Source organism: Lissotriton helveticus, chromosome 2_1, assembly GCF_964261635.1.
Source record: "Lissotriton helveticus chromosome 2_1, aLisHel1.1, whole genome shotgun sequence".
Taxonomy (NCBI): domain Eukaryota; kingdom Metazoa; phylum Chordata; class Amphibia; order Caudata; family Salamandridae; genus Lissotriton; species Lissotriton helveticus.
The window spans coordinates 765,967,860-765,988,902 of record NC_136059.1 but is presented as its reverse complement, the minus strand read 5'-3'; the positions used below and the strand labels follow the sequence as shown (position 1 = coordinate 765,988,902).

The 21,043-nt window shown below is 43.7% G+C and overlaps 1 protein-coding gene across 1 annotated transcript in view; it reads left to right on the top strand.

Moving 5' to 3' along the window:
- The window catches only part of FBXL17 (F-box and leucine rich repeat protein 17), a 2,072,621-nt gene that overhangs the window by 1,339,994 nt on the left and 711,584 nt on the right, over nucleotides 1–21,043 (top strand). Inside the window, exon 7 of the mRNA XM_078675463.1 lies at nucleotides 19,385–19,461. Coding sequence (XP_078531589.1) covers nucleotides 19,385–19,461 — 77 coding nt within the window. The remainder of the gene's footprint in view (nucleotides 1–19,384; nucleotides 19,462–21,043) is intronic.

Genomic DNA, 21,043 nt, shown 5'->3' with positions numbered 1-21,043 from the left:
AGGTTTTCCATAAAGAGAGCATGCCGTCTATTCCCAAGGAAGAAAAAAAATATGTCATCAGATTCTGTCCGAATAATGACATGTTAGTGATCTTTCTTAAAGATACTGAGGTGGAGTTCCATAGAGTTGGTCCCAGAGTCGAGAAAGCTCTCCCACCAAGTCTTCACTTCCTCTAATCAGTTACTAGCAGTAGACCAGAAATTCAGAACTAGATTAGTTTAGTGTTCTAGTAGAAACATACATAACAAGACGCTTCTGAAAATAGATGGGGGCTTTTCGTACTACATCATTATGCACTAAGTGTAGGTTTTTAAATTTTCATTCAGTGTAGCTTTCCCTGGGTTGGGGAAGGTTGACGGAGTCTTGAGATTCTTTCCTCTAAACGGACCACCTACATTTTTTATTGACTGCGACCTAAACATCAAATGAGTATTCGTGTCTACGTATATCACATTGGTGCAGTCTGATTAAGACTACTGCAAAAGAAGCCACACTAGAACCACCCTTCTCTGTTAAATAGAGGCATGGTTTACCATCTTTTTTACTTGAAGCGACAAGCAGAGATAGCTGCTGATGCTGGTTTATTTGGATGTATGATGATTCAACGCAAACCAGCACAACGCACACCATTACATCCCATTCCTCACAACGCACACACCATTACATCGCACGCATTCACCACGCAAACCATTACATCGGACTCTGCATTCACATGCATGCAAATGACTTTTTGATCGCACACTACGACCACGCATTCAATCACATCAAAAAAAATCTCCCTTACGGCCCCGCAAAAAACAGTACAACGTCCTGACACTTCCCCTCAACCCTACAGTGTAAACAGTAAACGCAAAACAGTACCATACACTTGCAACCCTAAATTGTAAACGGTAATGGCAAAACAGTCCCATATTGTAACATTAACCCTTTCCTCTAACCTTAAAGCCTAAAACACCCCCATATTCGACCCCTAACCCTAGGCCCTAGCCCTAAAGCCTAAAACACCCCCATATTCCAATCCTAACCCTAAGCCCTAGCCCTAAAGCCTAAACACCCCCATATTCCACTCCTAACCCTAAGCCCTAGCCCTAAAGCCTAAAACACCCCCATATTCCACTCCTAACCCTATGCCCTAGCCCTAAAGCACCCCCATATTCGACTTTTAACCCTAAGCCCTAACCCTAAAGCCGAAAACCCTCCCCTCCACTAAAGTTCACCTTACCTGTTCCTCGCCGTGTCCCGCCGTCCCTGCGTTGTAAAAGCCCCCGCAATGTGATGGCTCCCGCGATGTAGCGTCGTGCGTCGTGAATGCAGGCGTCGTAACGTCGCGTGCGTTGTGACATCACACGACTTATTACGCATGCGATGCGATGGGTGTTCACCGTTTTTTCGATTGAAGATATTTGCCTACTGAGACAGGTTTGTGGGATGATCCTATCACTGATGGCCAGTCTCAGGAGCGCCAAAGTCTGCTTTTCCCCGCCACCAAACCTATATATTTTACAGAGTTGAAAATGTCTTCCCCAGTTCCTTGACCTACAATAGCTGGTTTTAGAACTGTTCTGCCAACAAATTCTGGGCAAATCACTTAATCTCCCAGTGCATAAAAAACAAAAATTAATATGTCCTTGTGTAATGTAACTGGTGCTCATGTAAAGTGCTCAAATACCTATGGATTGAGTTCACGCTATATAAAACTGCACACAAAGAAAATAATAATAATTTTTTCCAAAACTGATATTAGAGATTATAATTGAATTAATTAATTCCAACTCAATACTTCTGAATAAACAATGGTATTCAAGCTAAAAGAATGTACTATAGATACTATAATGATCATAGTTTTTCTAATAAAAAGAGCTGTGATCTAGGTAAAATACTTTACATTTTCATGGTGGATGCTCAACAGCAATTGACCGCCTATGTCTGCAAGACTTTTGGAGCAAACTCGACAAATTGGGGATGAATCCTGGACTACGTACATTTGGCTACGCTTTACATACCAGCTTCTGGGCTAGGTGTGCTATGGTAATGATGATGCAAGCACTGGCTGCATGCCTGCCCAGACTTTCTAATCTTTACCTTGAAAACGTTGCGAGTGCTCTACGGTCCATCCGTGAACTTCCTGTTAATCTCGGTGGACACTCAGGCGTGACAGTGGATCAGGTGTAGGGCGGGCCCCAAACCTTATACACCTTGACTGCTTCAGAGCCAGCCCCCAACATTTGCCTCTAGCCTCTCTGTTGCGCAAAGTGTCATGGCCTCTGGGCTCCTAGGCAGGGTGGGAGAGGAGGGGTGTCTCCAAGGGCCCCATCTTTGCGAGGAAGGTATGCAGTAGTGTGTCCTCGGCTCTGATGAAAGGCACCTGCTTGGCTCCTTTATCTAGTTTAACACAGCCCTCTTGTGCCTCACTGTCCGTTATCTGTATTGGGTGGTTTGTACTTTGTCATGAGCCCCACTGGGCCACTTCAAAATGACGGCTGGGCTCTTTCAGTCCATGCCACGGACCCCAGTAGATTCACATGTTCTCAGTAGTGATGGGCCTCCACAGGCCATGGTTACGCTGTCATATGGCAACAGGCGTGGGGCACCACGATGGGTTAAAGAAAGCATCTAAATCTGCCTCAGGCCCTTGGGGGAGTGGGAGTCTGCCAGGCTCTTGCACTGTTTAGTGTTAGGCCCCATATGTCTCTTGTGTGTGCGACGCGGCTTGCCACTCACAGTCATCCTTGTTTGTTGAGGCTGGCCCATGGTTCGTCCCTGGGCCGTGGCAAGTCCCTCTGACCAATTTCTAAGATGGCAGTCAAATCTCTTCAGGCTATGCAGCTTCCACCACAAGACCGCATGTGTGCGTATGGAGTATGCAGTCATCCTCCGCTGGCTTAGGCAGCACTTGCACAGGTCAGGGGAGGATGGCTACACCTGCTCAGAAGACCCCGGGGCCTCAGGGCACCCGGTCCTGCAGGGGGTAACCCAAGATGTGGTGCCACTCCCCTCTCACTACAGGCACACCTCTTCCGTTCTGGCCCACGTAACCACCCTGCTGGTGCTGCGGACTCGATTACTGTACAAGGCTGACCTGCCAAAACCCACTATTTTCTGTCCCTTTGGTGAGACCCCACGGCCTCCGCTGGTTAGCCACATCCCTAAAGGGCCTGCCGATGCGTAGAGCTCCATAATCAAGCGGCCATCTAATTGTGTGGCCAGACCACGAGCCCTGGTATATGATTTAGACATTTGATGGCAACTTTTAAGCCTTTGTGTACCTCACCTTTATCCATTTTCAGAGCACTGAATTATTATTGCCTGATAATATCAGTGTGACTTTTTTTTAATCTTCTTTTGTAATCACAAAAGATGATATTTCCTAAAAATAATACTACACATATATAGGGTGATTTTGAGTTAGCCCCTATAGCCATTGCTCATTGGGGTGTCATTCACGTGTTGGATCCACCTTTAGAACATAATTAATATAAGCACAAGTGATCATTGCAGCTAATAGGTTCTTACACATATGGTTTGGGGACCCCGCCCCTAATTTCCGCAGCACTTCAGAAACCTCTTTTCAGAGGATCCTCTCGTTGTTCTGTCCCCAGTGCCATAACTGAAATAAATAAATGTTATGTTTGTACACGAGTGAATGGGGATTCGTGAAATTAGGCTTTTGGACACCCACCCCACCAAACCCCCTATCATATTTCGATTTTCATTTAATTTCAGGATATTGGGAAAATGTTACTGAACATAAAGACTGCAGATTTTTGTACAGCTTGTGCCCTTTTGTGCTCGCCTTTTGACAAAGGGCTTGATAGAGTAAAGTGTCAAAAACTGGGATCAGACTTTCATGTCCTAATGAATGAATACATGTAGCAGCTGATGGGCAATTTCCCTTCTTGACGCGCAGAGGATCTAAATGTGGATCCTCTGTAGTATCAGGTTGGTTATGGGACAGAATAAGAGTGTCTGCTCCACCATCTCAGAGTTTTAGGATTTTCTTACCTTAGTGACCTCACTTAGGACTGGGTAGCCGCTCACCTCTAGCAGCGATTATTGTAAGGACCGGTGACATAAGATTGATGTTGCCCTGGGACGGAGGGCTCCATGGAGAGCCCAATAATGAAGCTTGCCAGCATGTTTAGGAGATGGCTTACATTCTCTGATAGAAACACACAAGATAGAGGACTGATTCTACTATTATGTGGCAAGGGAATTCCTTATGCATGAATCTTTTGTGAGTGGAATTTGATTGGCATAATGTGTTATGCATTTGTTCTTTTCTGGAGCGGGTAAAGTTCCTCCATATCACTTTAGAGTATATTGAACAGAAGATGTGGACACATCACGCCAATCCTCAAAACTCTGCACTGTTTTCCCCTCCATTGTGCTTAAAATTCAGATGAAACTCCAAGCCTGATTGCATTGCCGGCAGGCTCACGGTCCCACGGGGCTTTAGATAAACTGATTTGCCATTGTAAGGCGCGTTGTGTTGCGCACATTTACCTTTCATTTGCTGTTCCTTTTCGGATGGTAAAATTTGAACCCTACGACCCAAAGCATCAACTAAGGTCCTATTAAAGACTTCTATTAACAGCCCTCGATACAAGAATCTACATATGACAGGGCATTGCTCCTTTTGAAACTATTTTGGTAGCAATCCGCGCCCTTTGTAACTATTTGGCCTTTCGGAAGCCAGTCAGGTTTGTTTTTGTAGCATGAGACTTTGCTTACTAATGTATCCTCTTCCTCAGTGTCTGTGGCACTTTCTGTAACACCACAATGCATCGGGGTGCAAAGAACTGTTCAAACACATGTTGCACCCCCAGTGTTGTAGGATGGGTGTCATGGGCTCTAATGCAAGCTTAGAAAAATGGACTGCATACTCTTGGTTGGATTGTAAAAGACATCCATAGTCTGTGCTCAGTGGGCACTTCACACCCTTCGCCCGGCTGCCACTGTACCTGCTGCGTCATTCATAGCTATGCGCATGTGCGCGCCCTGGGTACATTCTGTATAAGGTCCATGGGCATTATTCAAGGCTTTCCCACTTGACAGGTTATGTGGTTTTGGCCAAATTGCTTTGTGTGCTTCAGGGGACCATTAGAGAGCCTAGAAACGTGTAAATTACTAGCAGCAGGCACTACTTAAATAACTATATATATAAATAATTTAAAAGTTAATGCTGGATTTGTAAAAGGCCAATCCTAACCCTGGTGTAGTCCTTAGTTAGGAATACCCGTGGCTGATGTTAAACCCAGCCCTAGTCGAGTCGCCCTTCTTAGATATGGGTAGCCTTCTAGCGCAGTGTGTCTCTCACATCGTTAGCCCAGGTCAGATAATATAGTCCTTATTCAGATCGGACTCCAAGGTGTGCCACAATTCTTGCAACTCCAAGGTTTCTTCCTGCATGATTTTCACCGGGCAAGAAGTAGAATAATTTGTGTGAGAAACCCCACAACATTCCAAACTTTGCACATCTGAAAGTAGGTACAGGCAGTATTACCGCACTAGCTCCTAATCCGAATTGTAATAATTGGAGCGGTGCCGTCATATCAAACCCTGTGATATAGATATTTTCTTGATGCAGTATTACCACACCAAAACACCAAACCAAGCAAAACGAGGATTAGCATAAAAAAGATTGAACTTTACTTGCTTTTCTACTGGTAAATAAATTAGCTCCTCTGCAGTCTGTGTACTGCCCCTAGTTTTCTTCATGTGTCTCTGCATTTTGGTTTATGCAGTTTGCAGTATTGTTGAACAGTAATGAGAGAAGACAAATGTAAAACTTTGTGTTCTCTAGAATAAAACATATATCTTCCATGATGTTACGCTTGAGTTTTGATTGGTGGCTCATTACAGTGTTTTATGAGTGCTTTGGAAGGGCTGCTAGCCTTTCCAAGATTTAGATTTCAAGATCGCTTGAAGTTGCCATATATTTTTTTTAATAAGGAGTACGAGGAAGAGCAATATTTTTTTCTGATTAAACGTAGCTTCATAGCTTGCAAAAGATACAATTTATTTGTATGTTTTGTGAATATTTAGCAGATCCTCTTAGGGGAATAAGAAATGGATACTCCAAATATATATATTATCTGTTTATTTGGTCTCTTGCTAACAAGTTAAGACTTATTGTTGTGTAAAATAAATGCAAGCATCATGCCATTAGTTCACAACAAATTATTATGTTGCGCCTACCGTCAGTTCACTGGTAAAAAAATGAAGAACTTTATTGTGCAGCATTTTACTTGATAAAAGTAGCTTCATGCTAGGAGACATGCCACCCTTCTAATTTCCAAGAGGACAGGAGTGATGTAGCCTGACATTGTTCCAGGAACAAGAAGGTCTTGCAGCTAAAACCTTATACAAAGATTTCTTGTGAGAACGTCAATGGTTGCTGTATTGTGAACAATGTGATAAATACATGCTGTGAAATGAGATGTTGATTATAAAAGAATAAGAGGAAATAAATGTTCTAGGAAATGGAGGCAACAAAACCATTACGTTATTAGACAAGGGTTTTCACGGTATGGAGTGAACACAAGTAGGTTATGGATAAAAGATTCAAAGATGGCGTCATGCTGGGCTGTCATTTTGGCTCCGCACAGACTGATGTGTGGTACAGACTTCAATTTGATTCCCTGTGCCTTCCACCTAGACATAAGTAATGGAACTGCTGGGGGTCCATGGCAAAGAGTCCCAATCTATGCCTGTTTTTATTATTTGTTGAAGATGTCGACTTTGTGTCTTCATTGCTACATTTTCATTTGCCACAGCGCCTTTGATAGGACACACACATTTGAGGATTGTTTGCTGCTCTCTCCATCTTGGAGAGGTTCTCTTCTGTCAATAGGTCCGAAATAGAGGCAGGCCATACAGAACTCTAGACCTAAAAGCCTCTCGCCACATCCTTCAAGTTACTTTTTTTGCAATACATTTCCTCATGAATCTCTTTTTTAGCTCTCCCGCAGTCGGGACACTATTCACCAACCCTCAGCACAATTCCTTTTCTGCTACTTTGCCCTACTACTTTAAAACTACTGTTCTATTCCATTTTCTCCTGCACCCCTTAAGTGGTTGTGGATTAACTTTTTCTTCTATGTTTTTTACACATCTCCAGTGTTACTTTTGTTCATGTCAAAAAACTGCACTTGCCAGTCCTACTAATAGCTGTAATGTTTCCTAATCTGAAGTACAGTAATATGATTTTATGACCCTTCGCCTTTAACAGGGCACCCCAGTCCCACAGTTATGATATTCTATGTAGTTTTTTTTGTAGAGTGCAATACAAGCTTCTTGGTGCTGGTAAAGACTGACAAGGTCAACACAACTGAGGACAGTGAAAGGCGGCTCCATGCATTTACACCGAAGTAGACTCTGTCACTTTGATTTATGCTGCCAAATTCTGTTGTTTTAGAAACACCTAATTTTCATACTTCTCTAACGAGTGCTGCAGTCACAAGTACTCATTATACAGTGCCGCCGTAAGCCATCACTAGGTGCTCTTTATCAAAGAACAAATATGTTTAATTTTACGTCCTATTTATGCAGATATCCACAGCTCTCCCACTGCACACTCAACCAACACCCATCACTGCAAACCTGAATAACCTAGTCTATGGCACATACGTTAGTGCTTACTTCACATGTAACAGGGTTACCAACATATAAATCGGTGGTTTGGTTTTGATGCAACAGAACAAAATCTACCTGATCATCTACTAAGGTTGGTGTTCACCCAAGATGCAACATCCATATTTTACACTAACAGAGTTAAGCCTCTATTATAATCCAGTTCCCACCCTGGACACATTTCTCTCATCTCTAGAGGCACATCCTTATCGTGTCACAGTCATGGAATTACAGTCCTCTCCCACCAAGATCATGAGTGCTGCCTAGCCTTACTGTGTTGAATGCACTCAGACTAATCCTTCTTTTCGAATCTGTGCAAGTCACCACTTTTTTATGACTAGAGTGGCAAAGTTAATAACTAGGCTTGTTCAAATAGTGACCAGTGAATTCCAGTGTACAGCATCCCTTTTAGGACATCTCAATTCCTCATTCCTCACTCCTCATCCCTACTCCTCTACCATCATCCCTACTTCTCTTCCATCATCCCTACTTCTCTACCATCCTCCATACTTCTCATCCCTGCTTCTCATCCCTATTGCTCATCCATCACCCCTTCTTCGCTCCGTCATCCATACTAATCATATATCATCCATACAACTCATACCTACTGCTTTTCCATCATCCTTACTTCTCATTCCTGCTTCTCATCCCTATTGCTCATCCCACTTCCTTACTTCTCATCCATATTTCTCATCCCTGCTTCTCATCCATCATCCCTATTCATATCCCTACTTTTCATGAATCATCCATCGTCCCTACTTCTTATCCTCCATCATCCCAACGTCTCATCTCTACGTCTCACCCCTAATTGTAATACCTCATTCATCATCCCTACTTCTCATACCTCGGTCCTCCCAACACACTTTCAATGTAGTGAAACTCACCTTCACTCTGGTTGGCCACAGCAAATGAGAGTTAAGAGAGAGGGCTGCATTCTGTTGTCTAGCCTCTGAAAAAACAGCCTTCTCATTGCACACTGTGCAGTCTGTTTCCAGTAAATGCAAGGCTGCACAGCATTTTACTTTGAAGTGATTTTCTAATTACACAGGGCCATAAATCAACACATGGAGACATGGATATGCAGGTCATCAGAAACCTTATTTGGTTTCAGTTTAATACTGTAACAAAGAAAATGTCTAAAATCAGCTCTTGGAGCCAGGGTAATATAGTTTTATCAAAAACCTATTTCTGGTTTCAGGTTTATTTGTAACAAAAAAAGTTTTAGTCTGAGGCAGCCTTTAGCTCTGAGAGCTGCTTTTCCTTCATTGTAGTTTGCAGATTTCGGGGGCCCGTCTTCAGTTGTGTAGGAAGTCTGAACAAAGTTGGTATAGATAAAACGGAAACCAGATAAGGTTTCCAATGAACTGGAAAGTCCTCTCTCCAAGTGTTGATTTATGGCAAAGGTGGGAGGCTGCATTTCTTCTCCAAACTATCAGAGCTTTCCAAGGAGGTATGTGTATACAGAAGAGCACTTACTTAAATAAAATGAAATGCTGTACAGTCTTGGATTCAATTGAAGCAAACATCAGTCGTATTTCCTCTCCTGTGTCCTCTGCCAGCATGTGCAATGAGAAGGCAGTTTCCGTGCATAGACCAATAGAATGTAGCCCTCTCTCTTAACTATGATTAGTTGTTGCCAAACATTCGGTGTGAAAGGGTGTTTCACAACTTTGAAAGGGTGTTGGTATGACCTAGACATTTTGGAGTGACAGGTAGGGATGAGGAATAGGGATGAGAAGTAGGGATGATGGATGAGACCTAGGAATGAGCAGGTTATGATGGATGAGAAGTAGGGATGAGAAGTAAGGATGACGTGTGAGAAGTAGGGATGATGGATGAGAATTAGGGTTGATGGAAGAGAAGCAGGGATGATGGATGAGAAGCAGGGATGATGGATGAGAAGCAGGGATGATGGATGAGAAGCAGGGATGATGGATGAGAAGCAGGGATGATGGATGAGAAGCAGGGATGATGGATGAGAAGTAGGGATGATGGATGAGAAGTAGGAATGAGAAGCAGGGATGAGGGTTGAGCGGTAATATTATAAAGCATTTGTTAAGCAAAACTGCAACCTCATTCATATACTGGCACAACAGGACATAAGCCTGACCACCCCAAGGGTTAGCTACTGCCTGTAGATCCACGTTTTTCAGGAGTTTCTTCAATGATAAATGGTCCTGGCTCAGTCAAATGTGTGTTGGTATACTAGTCCACAGTTTGGGTCCCTGACTAAATAAGTTCTGCCTGCGGCTCTCGCTTTCCTGTATGTAGGAACCTGGAGTTAAGGCTCAGATGCTGAATGGAGTAATCTTCCTGGTTCGTACAGAGTAATCCTATCTGCCAGGATGCAAGGTGTCTGCTCAAAAACCTTCTTGTGCATCAAGCACCCTACTTTAAAAATAATTCTCTTTTTCACTGGCGACCAGGGCAAGGAGTCGAGGACTGTAGAAGTGGAGGAACACAATTTCTGTCTAAGTGCCACTTTGGCAGCTGCAGCTTGAATTTGTGAGAGACACTTTGTCTTCTCAGGTGCACCGATGAAAAGGGCATTACAATAATCAATCCGGCTTATGATGGTACTGTGAATGATGCTGGAGTGCCAGCTGATCACTGGCAGTAGGAAGATTTTACATAAAGCTCTCATAAGAGCAAAGCAAATATTGAATGTCTTCTGAGCATGGTCTGCTAACAAGAGGGTGGTGTCTAGTTGTACCCCCAGATCTTGTACGGAGTCTGCCCATACAGGAATTGACCCATTTCCTGTCAGCTAGAAATGATTTGGATGACTGACGCTTGCCCTCCCCCCTTGGCAGAGAATGGACTCCGTCTTGCTAGCATTAAACTGCAGCACGTTGTTTCTAAGCCAGTCGACTATCTTCTTTTCATGCACTGGTGAAATGCGTTAAAGGACCCCACAGAGCCTGGGTTGAATGAAACCATCAGCTGTGTGTTGCCTGCATAAATAATGCAGTTCTATTCTCAGCCCTCATATGAGTTTAATGAGAGACTGGATGTATACACTAAACCTGGTGGGACTAAAAGACAAGCCCCAAGGAACTTCCTGCTTTAGTGTGTCGCAGCTGGAGCACAAAGGAGGGAGTTGTACTGCCTTTTTGCAGTCAGAGAGATAAGAATCACACCAACAAAGGCTTTTCTCTCTATACCAGCTTCCTCCAATCTCTTGAGCAAAATGGAGTGATCCACAGTTTTGAATGCTGCGGACAGGTCCAAAAGTACCAGAACCACTTGCTGACTCTTGTTCCCAGCCTTTGGGATAATGTCATTGACCGTGATCACAGCTGTCTTGATCCCACGATGAGTCCAAAACCCACATTAGCCCATTTCAAGCCAATTTCTGGTGTCCATATAAACCGATATCATTTTATTGACGTCTTTCCAATACTTTTATCTGAAAAGGCAGCAGAGAAATGGGTCTAAAATTAGCAAAGTCTTCAGGGCCAGCAGATGGTTTCTTCAGTAAGGGCGTACCAAACGCCTCCTTCCAGACCAGTGGAACCTTAGCAGTGGCCAAAGAAAGATTACAGATGTATCTCAAAGGCTCAGCCAGCTATGTTGCAGGTACCTCCCAGTATTTTGGAGAGAGGGGGTCGAGCAGAGAACCCAAAGTAATGGCTCCCACAAACTCCAGAAAGTATTATATCATTGGAGCGAAGATCTCTAGCCTTTGAATCCTGTTATTCCCCTCCTGTGTGGTGGATTACTGATTCAGGACGTGTTCAGGTGGTAGAGGGCTTAGTGTTTGCATTTTTCTTATGTTATCTACATTATTTTGTTCTCGGAAATTGAACTGATCCCATAACACAGGTCTTGCACTGGTACAATTCTTTGTGTTGCGCAATCTGGGGATTGCAACGTTTTTACAAAGTAGAACACATTTATGGCCATATATGGAGCATGTACTATCTGTTCGGCAAAATATTCTGCCTTTAAAATTTCTAAATGCCAATTTCTAATTAGTTTTCACCTGCTCTAGTTATTTACTCCTCTATTTCCTTTCCGCTCTATTACATGAAAGCTTAGGTTCCCTGAGTTGGTTGTTGTACCAGGGGGTGGATGGAGTTCTTCTGCTGTATCTTTTCCTTATCGGGAGTCCAGTATCAAGGGATTGTGAAAACCAACCATTATAAGTATCATAGGCTTTTTCTACAATAGTTGCTGCTAATCTTTCCTCGGGTGGAAGGGGCAGGCCTTTAGAAGCCTAAGTCCTAATGTTTAGCTCAACTTCAAACAATCAAGGTTTATAAAGCACTGCTCATCACCAGATAGGGTATCCAGGCGCTTGCATGTCCCAGAAGCTTATTCGAACTGCCAGGTCTTGAGGGCCATTCTAAAGTTTGGAAGTGAGATGCGTGGGGGGGGGGGGGCTGTTCCATATCTTTGCTGCAATGTGGGAGACCATACTGTTTTTATATTGCTGGGTTAAAAAGTATATTTAAATAGAATATCGCCAGAAAATGGTCGGTTGAGACTAATGGCATTATTTCTGTTTTGAATATGATATTGGTATTTTCAAACAAAAGTCCAGGGTATGGCCCAACCTATGTGTTGAACCCTGGGCATGTTGATTACCCCTATTACTCCAATAGATCAGTGTCATTCCCTCGCTTTTTTGTCATCCCTGTTGTCTACTCTAAAATTAAAGTCTCAAGCACGGTCATATTGGAGTGTGTGATGAGTTGTGGGCTGAGAAAGTTAGCTAAGTTGTAATCAAAATTGGAATCAGGATCTAGATGGCTGGCAGCGTAATATCACTAATACTTTTATTTATTTGTCTCTCCCTTGGCATAATGGAGAATAACATTATGTAAATAAATCCAGCGCAATTCACCATGAATAGTCAAGCTAAACTGCTGAGTTTTGCCCTCTGTACCTAAAACACAAGGAAACCCCAGGCATGTTTTGATCTAATTGGACTGTATGATTGAAGCTTAGCTTCTGTTTTTTGGCACTCTGAGCAAGGGGTCCACCTGCGAATATTCCCACCTCATCTAGGACAATTAACCAAAAACCAAAGTAAGTGAAGGGAATGTTCCAAAACCAGAGGGAATACCTTGATCATAATTTTTAGGTTGTCTTTAATATTACAGAAGAGAACAACAAATCACTCCAACCCTTCCCCCAATATAAACAGATTAGGCTTAGCAACTCAGGATGTGTTTGGGCCTCACCTTAGGGAGAATTCAATTTCAGCATTAGTATTGTGGTTCAAACCCAGATGAATTCCTGAAGTGCATTTGGATTGTCAGGTTCCATGTTTGTTATACATGATTGTGCTTATACTGATGTGTATTTGGAGTAGTAATTAAAGTTCAGAGGAGTGCTTACATCGTGCCACAGTGAACCTGTGGCTGCCCTTTAATGTGAAGTGAAGCAGAGAGCTGTAGTATAGATAGTAAGGATACATACCGTCTTTTAGGTGGTGATCTCAATGCTATACGCGAGCGCTAGTGTTCCTACTTAACTTACACTAACAAGCAGGTAACCTAGAGAAGGTTGCTCTAATCTGCTCAGATGATTTACTACTGACTAACCATCTCCTGAACTTGATTTCTTAATTTTTTGACTGTCTCTCTAAAAAGGAGAATACATTGACCGTGGGAAGCATGTAACCGTACCTTTTTTGATTCCCAATAATAAAAGAAACACTGCATACCTTACACATCTCCATTTGGAAAATCGATTTGGTAACAAATCTGTATTACAGTCTGCCTTGAAGAATTAAAGCTTGCTCTAGGAGTCATAAACAAGCAGCTTAAATCTTCGAAGACAGTACCATAGAACAGTAGCGGCTGCTACTAAGCACGGGTGGTAGGGCGGAAGGGTGAATAATAAAAATAAAAATACACTCACTCACCTGAATGCTGCCGGGTGCTGCTGCCTCTGCTCCATCTCCTCTGCACCTACAGGAAGCTTCAGCCTCCCAGAAGCCCCTGTCCAATCACACCTCTGCTTTAAGCAGCGTTGTCTTTGGTCTGAGCCCGTGGTTCAGCACTCAAACAGGGGCTTGGGGCCTTTGCATGTTCCTCACCAGGCTGTGTATTGTAGCCTGGTGGGGAAGATGCGAAGTGCACATGACTGTTTGACCGGCCCTCTTGTGCCAGTCAAACCATCATGCGCACTTTAAAGTGTGCTTTACATTCATCCTCTGAACTGGCCAGCCCGGCCAACCGACCCTGCCCCTCACCCGAGCAGGAAGGAAAACGATAATAACATCAGTTATTATCGTTTTTATTTTCCTTTTTATACTGCTAGCAGAGCAGTGGGGCGTCGTTCCTCCACCTTAGAGGAGGAGCTGCCACTGCCATATAACATCACCATTTAAGTAGTTTTGCTGGTTGTCAGTAGAAAAATTAACTCGTTTTATTTCACAGTACTAGGCTGTATGCGCTACGGATTACGGGCAGGGAAGCCAGCTATCAGTAGAAAGATGGATTTACAATTTATCCCCACTGAAGCCTCTGATCCAAGCATGTCTGATCAATCTGAAAAAGAAAGTTCAATTTCAAGTAACCTAAAGGAAGAACTCTTAGGGCACAGACCAGATACTCTGCAATATGATTCATGCTAAACTGGTAAATCAACCAAACTAACTCATGTTCAGAAATAAACTTGAAAATAGACCTTTTTACATATAATTCAACCATTATTAATCCTTAATAGCACCAAACCCATTACCACATAGTACAAAGTGACCATTGCATTGATTGAGTGATACTATATCTAGGTCTGAAATGTCAACCTACTTAAATATTGTACCTATTATCATTATATCGTCATAGTACATGTATATAAGGAGGTACAGATGTACTATTCTGAACACCACACCTGTTTGGCTTGATGATATAGCGGTAGTCAATATTGTGAATGTGATATTGATAGTTCAACCATGGTATAGTAATTCACCACTGTCATTGCCCGGGGTCTCCCTGTACGAAGCCTTGCTCATACCCATCCATGCAAATACGAAAGCAGATCTGTTGAGAGACTTGTCACCAACCAGAGTCCAGGAACCTATGCCAGCCTATCTCGATTCTACTGACCTATCAGATCAAGCGGAGCCTCTGCGCTTGATAGTGCTGTGAAATACTTGTGATACACTACACTAGCACTGTACAAAACACATTGTTGGCTGAGTTTCCAACACTATACAAAACACATTGTTGGCTGAGGTTTCAGGAAAAAACATTTCAGAACACAGTTGAATGTAGTTCAGCAAAAATGTATTGAGGCGCTTGTGAGGGTTTTCACGATTATGGCTCTGCCTATAGAGCAAGAATAATTCTAGGTCGATCGGTGCTACCCACTGGTTGGAGCCGTTTTCAGTTATACCTTATGGCAGTGGGGAGGCATGTAAACATACCATACAGAAATGATTTGAGAGGGACTTGTCCCTCTGTAACTTCAGTGTTAAATCAGACCATGTATGTATGTAATTTAAAGTCAAACCAAGGTCAAGCTTTATCCTCTGCAATGGATGGCATAATGGGAAGCCAACAACTATTGAGGATTAATGACAAGAGCTGGCAGATTGTATTTATGACATCAGTCTTTAATTTTACTCCTATGGGAATGGACAAAGATCAGCAGCTTTTGAAACCTTGTTATTGAAAAGCCTTATGAGTTTAGAGGGAACTCGTGTTTTTTTGATGTCCACAATGTTTCTTTTCTCACGTCGACCCTATTTTTTGCAGTAATAACTAATTCTGGCAGATTGTGTGCGTCTGGTAATTGCTAGCAATGTTTTTTCATGTATTTGGTAAACGGATCGTAAGTGGAAGAAAAATATTTCAAAATAAAGAGCGAAGAAATGTTCTTTAGCCCATCCTATTTCGTGAGCTCATTGGGACAGTACAAAATTACTCTATCGACCTGTTTCCTGATGAACTCAGGACGTGCCACAGGGCATTTTGAAGATAGTGTTAGACAGTTGCAAAGTTCACCAGGCATCAAAAAGACAGTTTGCAGTAAGTATGTGTGTGATGGTATAGTTCCACGTCCAGTTACAAGAATTCTATACATTTATCGTCTGTCTACTTGAAATCCTTGGTGCCCTCAAGCTACAAAATAGTGGGCAATGTATGCAACTTCACCAGTGCAGTGCAATTTGACACTGTCATTCTCACTGACCAGCCTGTGCAAAAATGATTTTTGCATTGACTCTTTGCAAACATGATATTTGCATTGACTCTGAGGTGTAAAATTGCTCATTTTGTCCTATTTGTATTGTGCAAAAATGTGCAGTACCATTGCAAAAAGTGGGTAATCTTTTTGCTCTATTACTAAATATAACGTTAGTGTTTTTTGTTTTTTTAGCTAAAGGACGTTAGAAAGTCAAGGGTCTGAAGGAGTGAATGCTCTCTCAGTCCTCGCATAGCTTAATATGTACAGAGGGTGGGCATTGGGGCACCTGACCACCCTCTGACCAGGATCAGACAAGACGAAAGTCCTCATCCTGGGACCATCGCCCTCCGCCTGGGACGACTCCTGGTGGCCCCCCGCCCTGGGCACCGCTCCCAAGCCAACAGACAACGCACGCAATCTGGGCTTCATCCTGGACTCCTCCCTCTCGATGACCAGACAAGTCAACGCCGTCTCTTCATCCTGCTTTCACACCCTACGCATGCTCCGCAAGATCTTCCGATGGATCCCGACCGAAACCAGGAAGACGGTCACCCAGGCACTCGTCACCAGCCGACTGGACTACGGAAACACGCTCTACGCCGGAACCACAGCCAAGCTTCAGAGAAGACTCCAACGCATCCAGAACGCCGCCGCCCGACTCATCCTGAACATCCCCCGTCGCTGCCACATCTCCGGCCACCTGAGGGACCTGCACTGGCTCCCCGTCAACAAGAGGATCACGTTCAGGTTCCTCACCCACGCACACAAGTCTCTCCACGACCTGGGCCCCAAGTACCTCAACGACCGCCTGACCTTCTACACTCCCACCCGCCAGCTACGATCGACCAACCACACCCTCACCGCCGTTCCACGCATCCGCAGAGCCACCGCCGGAGGAAGATCCTTCTCCTACCTGGCGGCCAAAACTTGGAACTCCCTCCCCATCCACCTTCGACTGACCCAGGACCATCTCGCCTTCAGGAGACAACTCAAGACCTGGCTGTTCGAGCAGTAGCGGACCCTTTCCCCCAAGCACCTTGAGACCCTTCCGGGTGAGTAGCGCGCTATACAAATGTTATGATTGATTGATTTATTCTCCGATAGCAGAATTTGTCCCACAGCAGGAGCATGAAAGGGAGACAGAAAGTCAGGAAACAGACAAACGGAGAAATCAGGGATGAAAAAGAAAATGCACGGGGGGTGCTGGGAGAAAAAGCCTTAAGATGGAGTCAGGACTAGGCAACCTTGGTTTTTGCCAATCCTTGAATTCATCAGCACTGGCAGCTTGTTCCTAAGAAAAACGTTGATGCTCTGAACTCATTTGTTTTACAAATATGTGCTCACCAACAACATTGGTCCAGCACTAGAGTACCTAGGTCTAGGCATTCAATGTTCTCCTTTTAAGGATTACATTTTTTCTCCATTTTAGGTTTCCTTTATAACAGCATTTTTTTTAGATGGTGTTTTGAACATATTTATTACTAACAGTACAAAATGCCCCGCACACATTTATTACAGTTAGATGGTTGTTGTTCTTTAGTCTGTATTGCTAGTTTCAGGAATAAATTCTAGCCACTTCCATGCGTCTGACTTCATGGAGGGCATGTGCGTCGGATGGCCGGGGGCCGTACGATCTGCGCACGCATCAAATTCGCCCACACCGCGGCGGAATGTGCTCTGCGGCGAAGCAGCTAGAACGTGATGTCCTTGCTTTGTTTTGCATAACTTCTGCCCTCCAGCCCATCGGGATTGGGACCACCCAACAGGCTGTCGGCGGTCCCACAGAAGGCATTTTGATGCAACCACCACCATGGCGGTTGCAATATTTTTGCATTATGGTGGGTTCTGGCTTCAGCCACCATAATGCTGGGACCAGGGGTTAAAAGGGGCCCACTGCGAGCCCCCAAAGTCCCTTTCTGCCTGCCTGTTCATGGTAGGTTAACCACTATGAACAGGCAGGCGGAAAGGGACATCGTAATCCGCCACCATTGTAGGAACTACAAGCCCCTTCACTGCACTGGCGGGCCCAAGGAGCCCTTTGGATGCGAGGGGGTCTGTCTTTACGACTGCCCCACAACCTGTCGGTGGTGGTCTCCTCTCCATTGTATTCGGACCCTTAGTTATTAATAAGCTTTTACAATGAGTCTTTTTAAATCATTGCGGACCACTCCATACGGATGGTACCTTGAAATATATCATAGTGGCAGTTGATTTTTGTTCTCAATTTCTATAGGTGGGGCCACAGTGATCGGCTGCCACTCAAACTTCTACTAAAGAGTTGCAAGTCTTTATTGGTACATATGCAGTGGCAACATTCAACTCGGGCCTGGGTCCAGCTTTCGCCTCTAAGACCTACTGGGACACTATGGGCACATTGGGTGTTGCTGTTTTTTTCCCCACCCTCTATCATCCTGAGGGAAATTTGATAGTGGAACAGAAAAACTGTGACTTAAAGCAGTCCGTAACAGCTAGAGTATCAGGTTCAGGTTGTAGTTGGATTCTTCACCTCTATGGTGTACAGAGAGCTTTGAATAAGCTGTCAAAGGAAATTTTGGGTGGTCGTACACCACATGAAGTTTTATTTGGGGTTCCAATGTTTGTACCAGATCTTTATAACTCTGGCGCAGTGGCAGAGGATGCGTCCTTTGACATCACTGAATGTTTCACTGTTTTACAGGAATTACCAAACTTCTAAGATGAACTCTCAAATGTAATTTCTAAAACAATCTGCCACTGACAAAGTGAAGGTGCAATTAACAGTTTCTGTCTGGATTCCCATAGCTGGGGATCTAATTGGAGAGAAGATTATAGATTAAAAAATGGTTTGGCCTCACCTTGTGCCTGCCCTTGCCATCCAAGGTACAAAGCAAACACAAGGAGATGATGGACGAAGCGCTGAAACTTTTCAGACACTCACCCACAGTCACAGATCTGGGTTGAATCCATCTTCATTCTTTAGCTCACTTCGCCACCCCAGTTCAAACACAGCTATATGCTAATCGAAAAGTTTCAGCGCTCCCTCAATCATCTCCTTGTGTTTGCTTTGTTCGCTCTAAGATGGTAGGGTATGCCCAGACGTGGGTCCCTTGCACACTTTGCCACTGGATTCAATCTAGTCTGCCCGATGAAGGGTTTTACACAGAAGCTGGTCCCAGGATGCTTGTTTCCGATCCAGGGAAGACCTGGCTTGGCAGTTCCGGATGGACTGTTCCCATGAGGCACAGGGTCAAGACTGACTTGCATATAGCTGGGTGTGAACTGAGGTGGCGAAGTGAGCTAAAGAATGATGATGGATGTAACCCAGATTTGTGACTGAGGGGTGAGTGTCTGAAAAGTTTCAGCGCTCCGTCCATCATCTCCTTGTGTTTGCTGTGTTTTCAGTTACAGCATCCTTACCCAGTTTTAATTAAAAGTATTGGTAAATTATGCCATGAAGGGGGCCAGGCTTTTATTCCTATATGGCTTAATTCAGGGCATAATATAATCATATGACATACAGATTGGTCATTATTCATTGGTACAAATTCCGTTGACACTGCATACATCATCAATACTTGTTGCATCATGAACGTCTCTGCTGACAGTCCTGTTTTTCTTTTTTGTATTCAAGGTGTGTAGAAGTTATTGCGAAGGAAGGACACAACCTGAAAGAGCTGTATTTAGTGTCGTGCAACATCACAGACTACGGTATGTATTTTTGCCTCTTCACTTGTTATGATATTGACCCGTGTCGCCTTTGACTCCTCACCAGTCAGTCTGGAGCCTCTCCTCAGCCTTGTAATCAGGAGCACCGCGTGACAAGCATCTTTTCTTTACTGCGAGCACGTGTGTAGTTTGCACTGAGGCCCATTTCTTTCTGTAGGTTTCTGTCCGGTAAAGGACATGTTTGTGATTGTTTGGTGCCAGCTCTTTAGCAAAGCCCGGTCTGAACTATATACAGATGGACTTTTACCAATCACATTTGCACAAGAATTTACCATTGCATTCAGCTTCCTGTTTGATAAGCGGCATCCCAAGGCATGGAAATGAAAGAAACACTCATATGTTTGAAAGGGCAGTCTTTGGTGTTCAGCTGTAATATAAAGTATTTGAGCAAGCCTATAGAATGAAAGCAAAAATCAAGAAGCTGAGATCCTCACTGCCGAAAACAACCGAAACTGCACACCGACGTTGTTAATGATTTCAAATATGTATTTTGCTGGTGAGAGTGAGTGTACAAACAAGCAGATTTTGTGCAATAGTTCAGGGCCAAGTGCTGCTCCAAAGGCGGTATGTCGGGCAGAATGTAATATCTGCGGGATTCATTGCCATGGTTTCCTTGCTTAATTAATCTTTGAGCCATTTGAAGTGAGATTAGAGTACTTGATGGAGTACATGATGCCTTTAAAAGGCGCACACACACACAGCACACTTTACTTCCGGAGAATGTGGCTGGTGTGTGAGTGTTTCATGGGATGCGCCGCCCCGTGTCAAAGAGGAACTTAATCATGTAGGCCCCGCCGCTATTCTGTGCCAAAATGGAACTTAATCTTGGAGACCAACCAAGCTGACAAAAGTTAGTCACTAGATGGCACGTGCAGGAATTAACGCATGCATGCTAGCTTAGCACGTTGTATTTAGGCCTATTTGTTCACGCTAAAGTAGGGACAGGCAATGTTAAGTCACACTAACACGATGAAAGCATTTGCTAATTCAGTACCTATAATGTAGAGCCCCGAAATAAAATAATAATAACATTATGTAGTTTTGTAGCAAATAGTAAAAATTTAAATATTACTATGGCTAATGTATTTAGTACTCAAAGGTTTTTGGGGATTTGCCCACATTGCAACACACCAGCAGCCCCTTTTCGGGCGAAAGATACCAGACTCTTGGATCTAACCTAGCTGAGGGTGAAGTATTATCTCTGACCCCGCCATCATGGGCACCTTTAAGGGCACTGTTTAATTGAAAGTGAGGTGGCCCACTGGTAGTGTTGAAGATGGCGCGTTTGTATCCGGAAGTTAGTTTGTAGTTTAGCCTTCCATCAAACCTCCTGAAACGTATTAATGAGAATGTGCGTTTATTTATTTATAGGAGATAAATAATGGGAACTGCAGGGGCCAGCTTTACAGAAAGTTGCTCTCCGAAAGAACACAATGGGGTCGTATTTCCATAGCCCCAGGTCTGTAAAGAGAGCTGGACTTTCCTCAGCTGTCAGGTGACGATTGTCAAATGGATTATGTTGATGAGAAGATGTGGCGTTGCCACGGGGTGAAAAGACATCGCT